This window comes from Oncorhynchus clarkii, chromosome 11 (assembly GCF_045791955.1).
Source record: "Oncorhynchus clarkii lewisi isolate Uvic-CL-2024 chromosome 11, UVic_Ocla_1.0, whole genome shotgun sequence".
Taxonomy (NCBI): Eukaryota; Metazoa; Chordata; class Actinopteri; order Salmoniformes; family Salmonidae; genus Oncorhynchus; species Oncorhynchus clarkii.
The window spans coordinates 217,543-233,023 of NC_092157.1; the positions used below are offsets into that span (position 1 = coordinate 217,543).

Below are 15,481 nucleotides of genomic sequence, written 5' to 3' on the forward strand. Positions count from 1 at the left end.
ATGCAACGCCATTTTTAATTGTACCTTTATTTTACTAGGCAAGTCAGTTAAGAACGAATTCTTATTTTCAATGACGGCCTAGGAACAGTGGGTTAACTGCCTTGTTTAGGAGCAGAACGACAGATTTGTACCTTGTCAGCTCGGGGATTCGAACTTGCAACCTTTACTAGTCCAACGCTCTAACCACTAGGCTACCCTGCCGCCCCATTAAGCAATTCCTTTAGGTAAGACAATAATGTAAACCTTTAAGAGAAACACTTAGGATGTTTATGCAACCGGGCCATGCATGAGTTTATGAAAGATTCAATTAACCATTATGCTCTTCCTCAGAGCAACAGCGCCATATGCTGGTGAAAGCTGGAATACTTTGTCGAATCTGCACCAAGTGTATTTATCAATTTTCTAGGGAGTAACATGTTGAAACTGCCACTTGATAACTGAAGCATTCATTTACTTGTTTTCTGAGATTTCATCATTCTGTTCCATCCACATTGTCGCTCCGCCCGCGGTCCATGCTTCGTAGCGCAACATCAGCACTGCTGAGGACCAGCATTGAGATTCGCTCGGTGCCGAGGGTCTGCCGGTTTCTACAGTCGCTGCTGCGCTGTCCGACCCAAAACAGGTCGTTTTCTCTTTCGGTCTGCTTGTGTAAAAAAAAGAAAAGTCTTTGGCTGGAGCTTTCCGAAGGACACAAAATGAGTGGCAATATTGAAGAAATCCTCGCCCCACTGAGGCTGGCAGTGAAAGAACAGGTAAATTGACATTTAAAGCCACGGGAATTAAGCTAAACCCTTATTTTATTCACTCCAAAGATCCTCACATCATCCATGCATTCATTAGTAATCGCCCATAAATGACAGCTCAAACAAAGCTGCTGTAGCTGGTTATTTTGCTAGCTAACATTTACATACAACGTTAGCAGAGGTCTTTGAATGTAGCATAGCCATGTAGCTAGCTAACTAACCGGTAGCCAGCATGCTAACTGATTTATATATTTTTTTGCCTATTAGTTGGAGATCTGTAGAGCAGATTTATGGAAGCAGTAAATAACTGATTTAATACAGCTATATTCTGTCGACCGTTATACCAGCTAGCTTGGATATGATTTCATAAATAATTGTATTAACATCCATGCCTGCGACTTATTTCCCCCCATGCCACGTTTCAGCCCAGAGCTGATTCACAGTGATATTTGGGTGGCAGTGTTTCCCCTAGTATTTTTTTGGGTTTTGTGGCTGTCAAAGTTAGCTTTGAGAGGGGCGAGGTAGTGGCTAGCCAATTGTGAGGTCTCCGACCAAAGCTTTTAAAGGCCCTCCTCTTGGCCACAAATATACAATTGTGCTGTTTTAATGCAAATTTCCTGCAATTCTGCACATTTTGTCATGGAACCGAGAGAAAATGTGCAGTTTCAAAGCTATTTCCTGTAATTAGACATTTTGCCTTGGCTGATGCAGAGTTCTTACTCTGAGTGACTTAAACATAACAAAATCAATGGGGTCCCCATGACATTTTCGGAAATAAAAAATTATGACTGTCTAGTTTTTATTGGTGATTGTGAGTTTGTTTTTAGGCCAAGGCAGCAGCTACTCTTCCTTGAGTCCCTCAAAATGAAGGCAGTTATACGTTTTTAAAAACATTACAATACATTCACAACACCCTGTGTGCCCTCCGGCCCCTACTCTTCTACTACATATCTACAACACAAAATCCATGTCTACGTATGTTATTGTGTGTTTGTATGCATGTGTCTGCACTTATGTTATGTTGCTTCTATAGTCCCTGCTGTTTCATCATGTATTTTTATGTTTAAAAAAAATATCTGATTCTACTGGTTGCATCAGTTACCTGATGTGGAATACAGTTCCATGTAGTCATGGCTCTACATAGTCTGTTCTGGACTTGGGGACTGTGAAGAGGTTACTCCAAGTAGTTCTTGCTCACTTACCACATTATTGATTACAATGTTTAGTGAATGATTTGCCCCAAAAATAATGCTTTTAGGTTTTAATTCCTGATTCTACCTGGATTTTGTTGGAGAGGATTCCATTAAAGAACACCCTCTGTGTTCTGTTAGACAGGTAACTCTTTATCCACATTATAGCAGGGGATGTAAAGCCATAACACCCTCTGTGTTCTGTTAGACAGGTAACTCTTTATCCACATTATAGCAGGGGATGTAAAGCCATAACACAAGTTTTTCCAGCAACAGACTATGATCCATAATGTCAAAAGCCGCACTAAAGTCTAACAAAACAGCCCCCACAATCTTGAAATAGTTGGTAATATCAGTGGGTTTTGTGATGAGCCATGTAATTCAATGAATGATGGAGCTGAGTTTGTCTTTTTGCCCAGAATTTCATTTAATGTGCTCAAACTTTTTACTATCATTCTTTGTCATTTTTCTTTATTTCATAGTGTAGTTTCTTCTTTTTATTCAGTTTAGTCACATGATTTCTCCATGTGCAGGACATTTGCCAATCGGTTGTACAGCCAGACCTATTTGCCACCTCTTTTGCCTCATCCTTCTCAACCAATTGTTCAATTCGTCAACAATCCTCAGGGATTTAAGTTTGCAGTCATTTTCTTAATGGTGGGTGTATGATTATTAGTAACTGGAATAAGCAGTTTCATAAACGTGTCAAGTGCAGCGTCTGGTTGCTCCTCATTAGACACCACAAACCAACAAATATTCTTTACATCAACCACATAGGAATCACTACAACACTTTTTGTGACCTCTTATACACTATATCAGCACGATTCTGCCAACAGTTGTAAAATATTATCTTTTAATTTTTTTATATTTAGCTCCTTTTCCTACAGACGTTTTATCTGGTTTTAGTTGTTTTAAATTTACACAAATGATTTACCATCCTGAAAATGTTTGTGTATACAGTACTAGTCAAAAGTTTGGACACCATTCAATGGTTTTTCTTTATTTTTTACTATTTTCTACATGGTAGACCAATAATGAAGACATCAAAACTATGAAATAACAAATATGGAAGCATGTATTCAACAAAAACGTGTTAAACAAATCAAAATAGATTTTTCAAAGTATCCACCATTTGCCTTGACAGCTTTGCACACTCTTTGCATTCTCTCAACCAGCTTCATGAGGTAGTCAACTTGAATGCATTTCAATGAACAGGTGCCTTGTTAAAAGTTCATTTGTGGAATTTCTTCCTTAATGCGTTTTGAGCCAGTCAGTTGTTTTGTGACCAGGTATGGGTGGCATAAAGAAGATGGTAGGGCTGGGCGATATGGCCAAAATATTATATCACGGTATTTAAAAAACAAAAATGGATGGTTTGACGTGTTTTTAGTTTTTGAATAATAAAAGTAATACATTTGCTTTAGGAGTAGTGAGTGATCCTAGGGTGGCAACACACAGACTCATTGAAATCACTTAGAATGTTTCTCCATTCTTATTATTTTATGCTGTTTAATTCAACTTCAACCAAAACAAATTTCAGCACTTTTATCATTTCTGTATTTCCTGCACTCAATTGCAGTGGTGGAAAAAGTACCCAATTGTCATACTTGAGTAAAAGTAAAGATACATTAATAGAAAAGTGAAAGTCACCCAGTAAAATACTACTTGAGTAAAAGTCTTAGTGTTTGGATTTAAATATACTTAAGTATCAAAAGTAAATGTAATTGATCAAATGTACTTAAGTATCAAATTATTTCATATTCCTTATATTAAGCAAACCAGATGGCACAAATGGTCTTTTCTTTTTATTTATGGATAGCCAGGGGCACACTCCAACACTCAAGACATGATTTACAAACAAAGCATTTGTGTTTTTATGTTTATGTATATATCATGTGTAGAGGTCGACCGATTATGATTTTTCAACGCCAATACCGATTATTGGAGAACCAAAAAAAGCCGATACCGATTAATCGGCAGATTTTATTGTTTATTTTATTTATTTGTAATAATGACAATTACAACAATATTAAATGAACACCTATTTTAACTAAATATAATACATCAATAAAAATCCATTTAGCCTCAAATAAATAATGAAACATGTTCAATTTGGTTGAAATAATGCAAAAACAAAGTGTTGGAGAAGAAAGTAAAAGTGCAATATGTGCTATGTAAGAAAGCTAACATTTCAGTTCCTTGCTCAGAACATGAGAACATATGAAAGTTGGTGGTTCCTTTTAACATGAGACTTCAATATTCCAAGGTAAGAGGTTTTGGGTTGTAGTTAATATATAGTATTTATAGGACTATTTCCCTCTATACCATTTCTATTTCATATACCTTTGACTATTGGATGTTCTTATAGGCACTTTTTAGTATTGCCGGTGTAACAGTATAGCTTCCGTCCCTCTCCTTGCCGCTACCTGGGCTCGAACCAGGAAAGCATCGACAACAGCCACATTCGAAGCAGCGTTACCCATCGCTCCACAGAAGCCGCGGCCCTTGCGGAGCAAGGGGAATAACTACTCCAAGTCTCAGAGCGAGTGACGTTTGAAACGCTATCAGCGCGCACCCCGCTAACTAGCTAGCCATTTCACATCGAATACACCAGCCATTAGGCTGATAGGCTTGAAGTCATAAACAGTGCTGTTTATGTTTTGCAAAGAGCTGCTGGCAAAAGGCACAAAAGTGCTGTTTGAATGAATGCTTACGAGTCTGCTGCTGCCTACCATCGCTCAGTCAGACTGCTCTATCAAATATCAAATCATAGACTTAATTATAACACACAAATACGAACCTTTGGTCATTAATATGGTCGAATCCGGAAACTACACTGCTCAAAAAAATTAAGGGAACACTTAAACAACACAATGTAACTCCAAGTCAATCACACTTCTGTGAAATAAAACTGTCCACTTAGGAAGCAACACTGATTGACAATAAATGTCACATGCTGTTGTGCAAATGGAATAGACAACAGGTGGAAATTATAGGCAATTAGCAAGACACCCCCAATAAAGGAGTGGTTTTGCAGGTGGGGACCACAGACCACTTCTCAGTTCCTATGCTTACTGGCTGATGTTTTGGTCACTTTTGAATGCTGGCGGTGCTTTCACTCTAGTGGTAGCATGAGACGGAGTCTAGAACCCACACAAGTGGCTCAGGTAGTGCAACTCATCCAGGATGGCACATCAATGCGAGCTGTGGCAAGAAGGTTTGCTGTGTCTGTCAGCGTAGAGTCCAGAGCATGGAGGCGCTACCAGGAGACAGTACATCAGGAGACGTGGAGAAGGCCGTAGGAGTGCAACAACACAGCAGCAGGACCGCTACCTCCGCCTTTGTGCAAGGAGGAGCAGGAGGAGCACTGCCAGAGCCCTGCAAAATGACCTCCAGCAGGCCACAAATGTGCATGTGTCTGCTCAAACGGTCAGAAACAGACTCCATGAGGGCGGTATGAGGGCCCAACGTCCACAGGTGGGGGTTGTGCTTACAGCCCAACACCGTGCAGGATGTTTGACATTTGCCAGAGAACACCAAGGTTGGCAAATTCAACCACTGGCGCCCTGTGCTCTTCACAGATGAAAGCAGGTTCACACTGAGCGGTTTGGCGGTGGGTCAGTCATGGTGTGGTTCTTTGGGGGGCCACACAGCCCTCTATGTGCTCGCCAGAGGTAGCCTGACTGCCATTAGGTACCGAGATGAGATCCTCAGACCCCTTGTGAGACCATATGCTGGTGTGGTTGGCCCTGAGTTCCTCCTAATGCAAGACAATGCTAGACCTCATGTGGCTGGAGTGTGTCAGCAGTTCCTGCAAGAGGAAGGCATTGATGCTATGGACTGGCCCGCCCATTCCCCAGACCTGAATCCAATTGAGCACATCTGGGACATCATGTCTCGTTCCATCCACCAACACCACGTTGCACCACAGACTGTCCAGGAGTTGGCGGATGCTTTAGTCCAGGTCTGGGAGGAGATCCCTCAGGAGACCATCCGCCACCTCATCAGGAGCATACCCAGGCGTTGTAGGGAGGCCACACACACTACTGAGCCTCATTTTGACTTGTTTTAAGGACATTACATCAAAGTTGGATCAGCCTGTAGTGTGGTTTTCCACTTTAATTTTGAGTGTGACTCCAAATCCAGACCTCCATGGGTTGATAAATTTGATTTCCATTGATCATTTTTGTGTGATTTTGTTGTCAGCACATTCAACTATGTAAAGAAAACCAGTATTTAATATTAATATTTCATTCATTCAGATCTAGGATGTGTTATTTTAGTGTTCCCTTCATTTTTTTGAGCAGTGTATAATTTCGAAAACAAAAACATTTATTTCAGTGAAATACGGAACCGTTCGGTATTTTATCTAACGGGTGGCATCCCTAAGTCTAAATATTCTTGTTACATTGCGAAACCTTCAATGTTATGTCATAATTACATAAAATTCTGGCAAATTAGTTTGCAATGAGCCAGGCTGCCCAAACTGTTGCATATACCCTGACTCTGCGTGCAATGAACGCAAAAGAAGTGACACAATTTCACCTGGTTAATATTGCCTCCTAACCTGGATTTCTTTTAGCTAAATATCCAGGTTTAAAAATATATACTTCTGTGTATTGATTTTAAGGCATTGGTGTTTATGGTTAGGTACAGTCGTGCAACGATTGTGCTTTTTTCGCAAATGCGCTTTTGTTAAATCATCCCCCAGTGTTGCATCGATTTATATGCAACGCAGAACACGCTTGATAAACTAGTAATATCAACCATGTGTAGTTAACTAGTGATAATGATTGTTTTTTATAAGATACGTTTAATGCTAGCTAGCAACTTACCTTGGCTTCTACTGCATTCGCATGACAGGCACTCTCCTCGTGGAGTGAGAGGCAGGTGTTTAGAGCGTTGTACTAGTTAACCGTCGTTCTGCCCCCGAACAAGGCAGTTAACCCACTGTTCCTAGGCCGTCATTGAAAATAAGAATTTGTTCTTAACTGACTTGCCTAGTTAAATAAAGGTGTAAAAAAAAATTGGGGGGGCAAAATCGGCGTCCAAAAATACCGATTTCCGATTGTTATGAAAACTTGAAATCGGTCCTAATTAATCGGCCGACCTCTAATCATATGTATATACTGTACTCTATACCATCTACTGCATCTTGCCTATGCTGTTCTATACCATCACTCATTCATAAAAAAAAAAATGATGTACATATTCTTATTCATTCCTTTACACTTGTGTGTGTATAAGGTAATTGTTGCGAAATTGTTAGGTTAGATTACTCGTTGAATATTACTGCATTGTCGGAACTAGAAGCACAAGCATTTCTCTACACTCGCATTAACATCTGCTAACCATGTGTATGTGACAAATAAAATTTGATTTGATTTGTTTAGTGAGTCCTCCAGATCAGAGGCAAATGTGTGAATTGGACCATTTTCCTGTCTTGCCAAGCATTCAAAATGTAATGAGTACTTTTAGGTGTCAGGGAAAATGTATGGAGTAAAAAGTATTTTCATTAGGAATGTAGTGAAGTAACAGTTGCCAAAAAGAGTAAACGACAGATACCAAAAAAAAAATGTATTTGTATTTTTAACCAAATATTGCGATTTGACTTGTGAATTAGAGCAAAACTGTTGGAATCGTGGAAATATAATGACTATTCTATAGTTAGATTATAATAGTGGGCACTTTGAATACTGTGTTTGAGATGACAACGAATTAAAATGCCAGGGAGGAGTTATTGTGACAGGGTAGGAACTAAAGTGTCGGTAAGTGTTTCCTAGGGTACTCTATAAGCTTTGGCTACATTGCATGTCCTCTTAGCTACTTCATGTAGCTAACATATTCTTGCTTTGCATATTTATCTTTGATTTTAAAAGATACTGTTGCACAAACAACATGCTGATTTAGACCTACACCATCACTGGTATTATCAGGCTGTTTTAGCTAGCTACGCTTGCTCATACTCAGTACATTTATTAGCGGCTAACAATTAGCGTCTGTCATGGAAATATTCAGTCAATCATATTTCTCAAATACCGGAGCATGTGAGTTCAAATAGACCTTTTATTATGTTGTAATACAAGCCGAGCTGGTTCATGAAAACAACTAAGTTTAGGGTTAGTTAGACAGTAACTCCTCTTAATGACTCATCCCCTCTGGCATTTGGCCACCGTTATCTTATTGCCTTGCACTAATTTTAGTTTGGTTTCATATTAGGGCATGGAAACTTTAGCCACACCAATAGTTAAAAAGTACAGACATGTTCTCGACTAAGACCGGTGCATGCATGTAGGACCATATCAACAGTCTGTCGCACTTTACAGAAATAACCAGACATGTCTTCCTTCTAGCTCCTCTGAAAGGAACACCCATGTTCTGGAAAAGTCCCAAGAGGTGTAACCATAGCAACAGTACATATTAGGCCATAACACTGTTGCAGGAATAACCAGTCGTGTCCACACCCCAGACAAGTGCATGTCTAATGGTGTCTAATGACCCAGAGCACATATAGAGTGCACCCATCTTACTAGCTCTTCTGCAATTAATAATTAACATGCATGGTCTAGAAAATTCTCAATATGTCTCACAAGATTTAGGGAAACTTGCTAAGAAAATACAAACTAGCTGTTTGCAGATGTAAGAAACACAAACTAAGAGTCATAATAGAACGCTAGTGGATTTATATTAAGAATCAAAGTGAAAACAGCATCGTTGTCATCAGCATTGTTGCATGTGCTGCATTGACCATGCAGACTGAACGCAAGTGTCTCGTGGTTGAGGAACACCAAATGTGTTCCTCGAGTGACAGGGGGCGTGGCTAGGTCTGTGTGGAAAGTGGCACGGAGAGAAAGAGCAGAGAGAGAGATGACTCAAGTGGCAAAGTAAACTATAAAAATGTACGTTACACATAGCGTATCACATTGAACAAACCAAACATTCAAATACCATTTTAGAAGGTAAAGTAAAAACTCAAACCGGTCCCTGCATCAATACCGGTATATCATAAAATACGGTATACCGCCCAGCCCTATTTAGTAAAAGACCAAGTCCATATTATGGCAAGAACGGCTCAAATCAGCAAAGAGAAACAACAGTCCATCATTACTTTAAGACATGAAGGTCAGTCAATACGGAACATTTCAATAATTTTTTAAATTTGTTCAAGTGCAGTTGCAAAAACCATCAAGCGTTATGATCAAACTGGCTCTCATGTGGACCACCACAGGAAAGGAAGACCCAGAGTTACCTCTGCTGCAGAGTTCATTAGAGTTACCAGCCTCAGATTGCAGCCCAAATAAATGCTTCACAGAGTTCAACAGACACATCTCAACATCAACTGTTCAGAGGAGAACACTAAAGAAAAGGACACCAATAAGAAGAAGAGACTTGCTTGGGCCAAGAAACACGAGCAATGGACAATAGACCGGTGGAAATCTGTCCCTTGGTCTGATGAGTCCAAATTTTGGATTTTTTCCAACTGCCGTATCTTTGAGATGCAGAGTAGGTGAACTAATGATCTCTGCATGTGTGGTTCCCATCGTGAAGCATGGAGGAGGTGGTGTTATGGTGTGCTTTGATGGTGACACTGTCTGATTTATTTAGAATTCAAGGCACACTTAACCAGCATGGCTACCACAGCATTCTGCAGCGATACGCCATCCCATCTGGTTTGGGCTTAGTCCCACTATCATTTGTTTTTCAACTTAACAATGACCCAAAACACACCTCCAGGCTGTGTAAGGACTATTTGACCAAGGAGAATGATTGAGTGCTGCATCAGATTACCTGGCCTCCACAATCGCCCAACCTCAACCCGATTGAGATGGTTTGGGATGAGTTGGACCGCAGAGTGAAGGAAAAGTAACCAACAAAAGCTCAGCATATGTGGGAACGACTTCAAAACTGTTGGAAAAGCATTCCAGGTGAAGCTGGATGACAGAAAGCCAAGAGTGTGCAAAGCTGTCATGGCAAAGGTTGGCTACTTTGAAGAATCTCAAATATGACATTTTTTATTTGACGCTTTTGGTTACTACACGATTCCATGTGTGTTTCATAGTTTTGATGTCTTCACTATTATTCTACAATGTATAATATAGTAACAATAAAGATAAATTATTGAATGACTAGTTGTCCAAACTTTTGACTCTAGTACTGTATATACATTTTTTTTTTTCGGTTTGTAGATAGAGGTTCATTTTTTTTTTTTGTATAATTTTTTTCTTAACTAACTTGTCTAGTAAAATAAAGGTCACGTTGTACAGCGCCATATTTTCCTACCGGAAACCCTGAGGGTTTTGTTGATCTTGGAATAGAAACACCATAATATTAATCAAATTAAGCTACATTTCTTAATCAATCCCATATACTATATTCTTACAAAAATAGTTTTAAATTCTTGCAAAACACAGCTTAGCCTTTTGTTAATCCACCTGTCGTCTCAGATTTTGAAATTATGCTTTACAGCGAAAACTTACACAAACGCTCGGATTGCTTTCGATCGCATGACAAAACATTAAGTACACTTAGCATCAGGTAGCTTGGTCACAAATCAGAAAAACAATCAAATTAATCGTTTACCTTTGATCTTCAGATGCTTTCACTCACGAGACTCCCAGTTAGACCACAAATGTTCATTTTGTTCCATAAAGATTATTTTTATATCCAAAATACCTCAGTTTGTTTGTCGCGTTCAGAAATCCACAGGAAAGAGCGGTCACGACTACGCAGACGTAAATTCCAAATAGTCTTCATAATGTCCACAGAAACATGTCAAACGTTTTTTATAATCATTCCTCAGGTAGTTTTTAAAATATATATTCGATAATATATCAACTGAGTGTGTAGGTTGTTCAATAACAGGGAGGAACAATGGCGGCTTTACTCTGTAGCGCAAAAACTCACTCAGAGCCCCCACCTATCCACTAAGGCAATGTGATCTTTCACGCTCATTTTTCAAAATAAAAGCCTGAAACTATGTCTAAAGACTGTTGACACGTTAGGGAAGCCAGAGAAAAGGGAATCTGGTTGATATCCCTTTAAATGGAGGATGGGCATGCATAGGAACAGAAGAGTTTCAAAATAAGAGGCACTTCCTGATTGGATTTTCCTCAGGGTTTCGCCTGCAATATCAGTTCTGTTATACTCACAGACATTATTTTGACAGTTTTGGAAACTTTAGAGTGTTTTCTATCCTAATCTGTCAATTATATGCATATTCTAGCATCTGGTCCTGAGAAATAGGCCGTTTACTTTGGGAACGTTATTTTTCCAAACATAATAGTGCCCCCTAGCTTCAAGAGGGTAAGAACAAATCCACATTTACAATTTACCATGAAGGTCTCCTGACTTTCAGTCAAGTGTGGGAAGTATTCTGTCAGCTCTCAGTATAATTGTCATGTTACAGGGTGAGCTGGTGCGCCAGATGAAACAGGATGGTGCCCCTGATGTTGACGTCCTTAAAGCTGTGGCTGAACTGAAAGCTAGGAAGAGAACTCTGGAAACTAAGGTGAGCTCTGTTAAAGCATATCCTCCTAAAAGTATCTCCTACAGTATAACCTACTACACCACAGTATGCCAGAATCGCACCAAATACTTTTATCTTTCCAGTAACTATACAATCGGCCGTCTTTTAAAAGCTGAAATCAGCTTTGGTAGGTATGCACTACCTTAGATCGGTAGTGTTTTGTGTCTTCTCAAACTGTTAATCACCACACTACTGTTTGTATTCCAGGAACTGTCTCTGCAGCCCAAAGATGACATTGTTGACAGAACCAAGATGGAGGATACGTTGAAGAGGAGATTCTTCTATGACCAGGCCTTCGCTATCTATGGAGGTGAGATCTATGTAACACCTAGTTATACACGGAGGCACACACCTAGTTATACACGGAGGCACACACCTAGTTATACACCTAGTTATACACGGAGGCACACACCTAGTTATACACCTAGTTATACACCTAGTTATACACCTAGCTATACACCTAGCTATACACGGAGGCACACACCTAGTTATACACCTAGTTATACACCTAGTTATACACCTAGTTATACACGGAGGCACACACCTAGTTATACACCTAGTTATACACCTAGTTATACACCTAGTTATACACGGAGGCACACACCTAGTTATACACCTAGTTATACACCTAGTTATACACCTAGTTATACACCTAGCTATACACGGAGGCACACACCTAGTTATACACCTAGTTATACACCTAGTTATACACCTAGTTATACACCTAGCTATACACCTAGCTATACACGGAGGCACACACCTAGTTATACACCTAGTTATACACCTAGTTATACACCTAGTTATACACCTAGTTATACACCTAGTTATACACGGAGGCACACACCTAGTTATACACCTAGTTATACACCTAGTTATACACCTAGTTATACACGGAGGCACACACCTAGTTATACACCTAGTTATACACCTAGTTATACACCTAGTTATACACCTAGTTATACACCTAGTTATACACGGAGGCACACACCTAGTTATACACGGAGGCACACACCTAGTTATACACGGAGGCACACACCTAGTTATACACGGAGGCACACACCTAGTTATACACGGAGGCACACACCTAGTTATACACGGAGGCACACACCTAGTTATACACGGAGGCACACACCTAGTTACACACGGAGGCACACACCTAGTTACACACGGAGGCACACACCTAGTTACACACGGAGGCACACACCTAGTTACACACGGAGGCGCACACCTAGTTATACACGGAGGCACACACCTAGTTATACACGGAGGCGCACACCTAGTTATACACCTAGTTATACACGGAGGCACACACCTAGTTATACACGGAGGCACACACCTAGTTATACACGGAGGCACACACCTGGTTATACACGGAGGCGCACACCTGGTTATACACCTAGTTATACACGGAGGCACACACCTAGTTATACACGGAGGCACACACCTAGTTATACACGGAGGCGCACACCTAGTTATACACCTAGTTATACACGGAGGCACACACCTAGTTATACACGGAGGCACACACCTAGTTATACACGGAGGCACACACCTGGTTATACACGGAGGCGCACACCTGGTTATACACCTAGTTATACACGGAGGCGCACACCTAGTTATACACCTAGTTATACACGGAGGCACACACCTAGTTATACACGGAGGCACACACCTAGTTATACACGGAGGCACACACCTGGTTATACACGGAGGCGCACACCTGGTTCTACACGGAGGCGCACACCTGGTTCTACACGGAGGCGCACACCTGGTTATACACGGAGGCGCACACCTGGTTATACACGGAGGCGCACACCTGGTTATACACGGAGGCGCACACCTGGTTATACACGGAGGCGCACACCTGGTTATACACGGAGGCGCACACCTGGTTATACACGGAGGCGCACACCTGGTTATACACGGAGGCGCACACCTGGTTATACACGGAGGCGCACACCTGGTTATACACGGAGGCGCACACCTGGTTATACACGGAGGCGCACACCTGGTTATACACGGAGGCGCACACCTGGTTATACACGGAGGCGCACACCTGGTTATACACGGAGGCGCACACCTGGTTATACACGGAGGCGCACACCTGGTTATACACGGAGGCGCACACCTGGTTATACACGGAGGCGCACACCTGGTTATACACGGAGGCGCACACCTGGTTATACACGGAGGCGCACACCTGGTTATACACGGAGGCGCACACCTGGTTATACACGGAGGCGCACACCTGGTTATACACGGAGGCGCACACCTGGTTATACACGGAGGCGCACACCTGGTTATACACGGAGGCGCACACCTGGTTATACACGGAGGCGCACACCTAGTTATACACCTAGTTATACACCTAGTTATACACCTAGTTAAACACGGAGGCGCACACCTGGTTATACACGAAGGCGCACACCTGGTTATACACGGAGGCGCACACCTGGTTATACACGGAGGCGCACACCTGGTTATACACGGAGGCGCACACCTGGTTATACACGGAGGCGCACACCTGGTTCTACACGGAGGCGCACACCTGGTTCTACACGGAGGCGCACACCTGGTTCTACACGGAGGCGCACACCTGGTTCTACACGGAGGCGCACACCTGGTTCTACACGGAGGCGCACACCTGGTTATACACGGAGGCGCACACCTGGTTATACACGGAGGCGCACACCTAGTTATACACGGAGGCACACACGATACAACAATCAGATGTTATTTGTGTGAGTGGTCTGTAATGTTCCCTCTACAGGTGTGAGTGGTCTGTAATGTTCCCTCTACAGGTGTGAGTGGTCTGTAATGTTCCCTCTACAGGTGTGAGTGGTCTGTAATGTTCCCTCTACAGGTGTGAGTGGTCTGTAATGTTCCCTCTACAGGTGTGAGTGGTCTGTAATGTTCCCTCTACAGGTGTGAGTGGTCTGTAATGTTCCCTCTACAGGTGTGAGTGGTCTGTAATGTTCCCTCTACAGGTGTGAGTGGTCTGTAATGTTCCCTCTACAGGTGTGAGTGGTCTGTAATGTTCCCTCTACAGGTGTGAGTGGTCTGTAATGTTCCCTCTACAGGTGTGAGTGGTCTGTAATGTTCCCTCTACAGGTGTGAGTGGTCTGTATGACTTTGGTCCTGTGGGCTGTGCCCTGAAGAACAACATCTTGCAGGCCTGGAGGCAGCACTTCATCCAGGAGGAGCAAATCCTGGAGATCGACTGCACCATGCTCACCCCGGAGCCCGTTCTCAAGTGGGTCCTGATGCTGTACTGCAATAAACCTAACTTTACTGACATAGTGGTTATCAGAGCGCTAATACAAAGGGAGGGACTGGACTGTGGGAGCCAATGTCCATCAGACTTCTGTTATTGCACTATAGACATGTAGAGTTGTAGTTCTGATATAGTGGTATGTGGTTAGATGTCTGTATAGGAAGGGAGTGCCTGGTGGTTGTGACAGACAGACAGACAGACAGACAGGGGGTTCCTGGTTGTTCCTACAGACAGACAGACAGGGGGTTCCTAGAGACAGACAGACAAGGGGTTCCTAGAGACAGACAGACAGGGGGTTCCTAGAGACACAGACAGACAGTGGGTTCCTAGAGACAGACAAATTTAATTGTATTGTTCACAAACACGTGGTTAGCAGATGTTATTGCCGGTGTAGGGAAATGCTTGTACTTCTAGCTCCGACAGTGCAGTAATACCTAACAAATTACACAAAATATACACATATACACAACATATTACGCATATACGCAACATATTACGCATATACGCAACATATTACGCATATACACAACATATTACGCATATACACAACATATTACACAACTACATGCATATGGACGAGCTATGTCAGAGCGGAACGGACTAAGATACCGTATAGAATACAGTATATACACATGAGATGAGTAATGTAGATATGTAAACATTTAAGTGACGAAGAATATAGAATACAGTATCTACAAATGAGATGAGTAATGCAAGATATGTAAACATCTTTAAGTGACGAAGAA

General features: G+C 41.7%; 1 protein-coding gene across 1 annotated transcript in view; it reads left to right on the forward strand.

Moving 5' to 3' along the window:
• Positions 1–393: 393 nt before the first annotated feature.
• Positions 394–15,481, forward strand: part of LOC139420112 (glycyl-tRNA synthetase 1) — a 47,957-nt gene continuing 32,869 nt past the window's right edge. The window contains exons 1-4 of the mRNA XM_071169840.1: positions 394–752; positions 11,342–11,443; positions 11,669–11,771; positions 14,573–14,714. Of these exons, the coding sequence (XP_071025941.1) occupies positions 513–752; positions 11,342–11,443; positions 11,669–11,771; positions 14,573–14,714 (587 nt within the window). The 5' untranslated portion in view covers positions 394–512. The remainder of the gene's footprint in view (positions 753–11,341; positions 11,444–11,668; positions 11,772–14,572; positions 14,715–15,481) is intronic.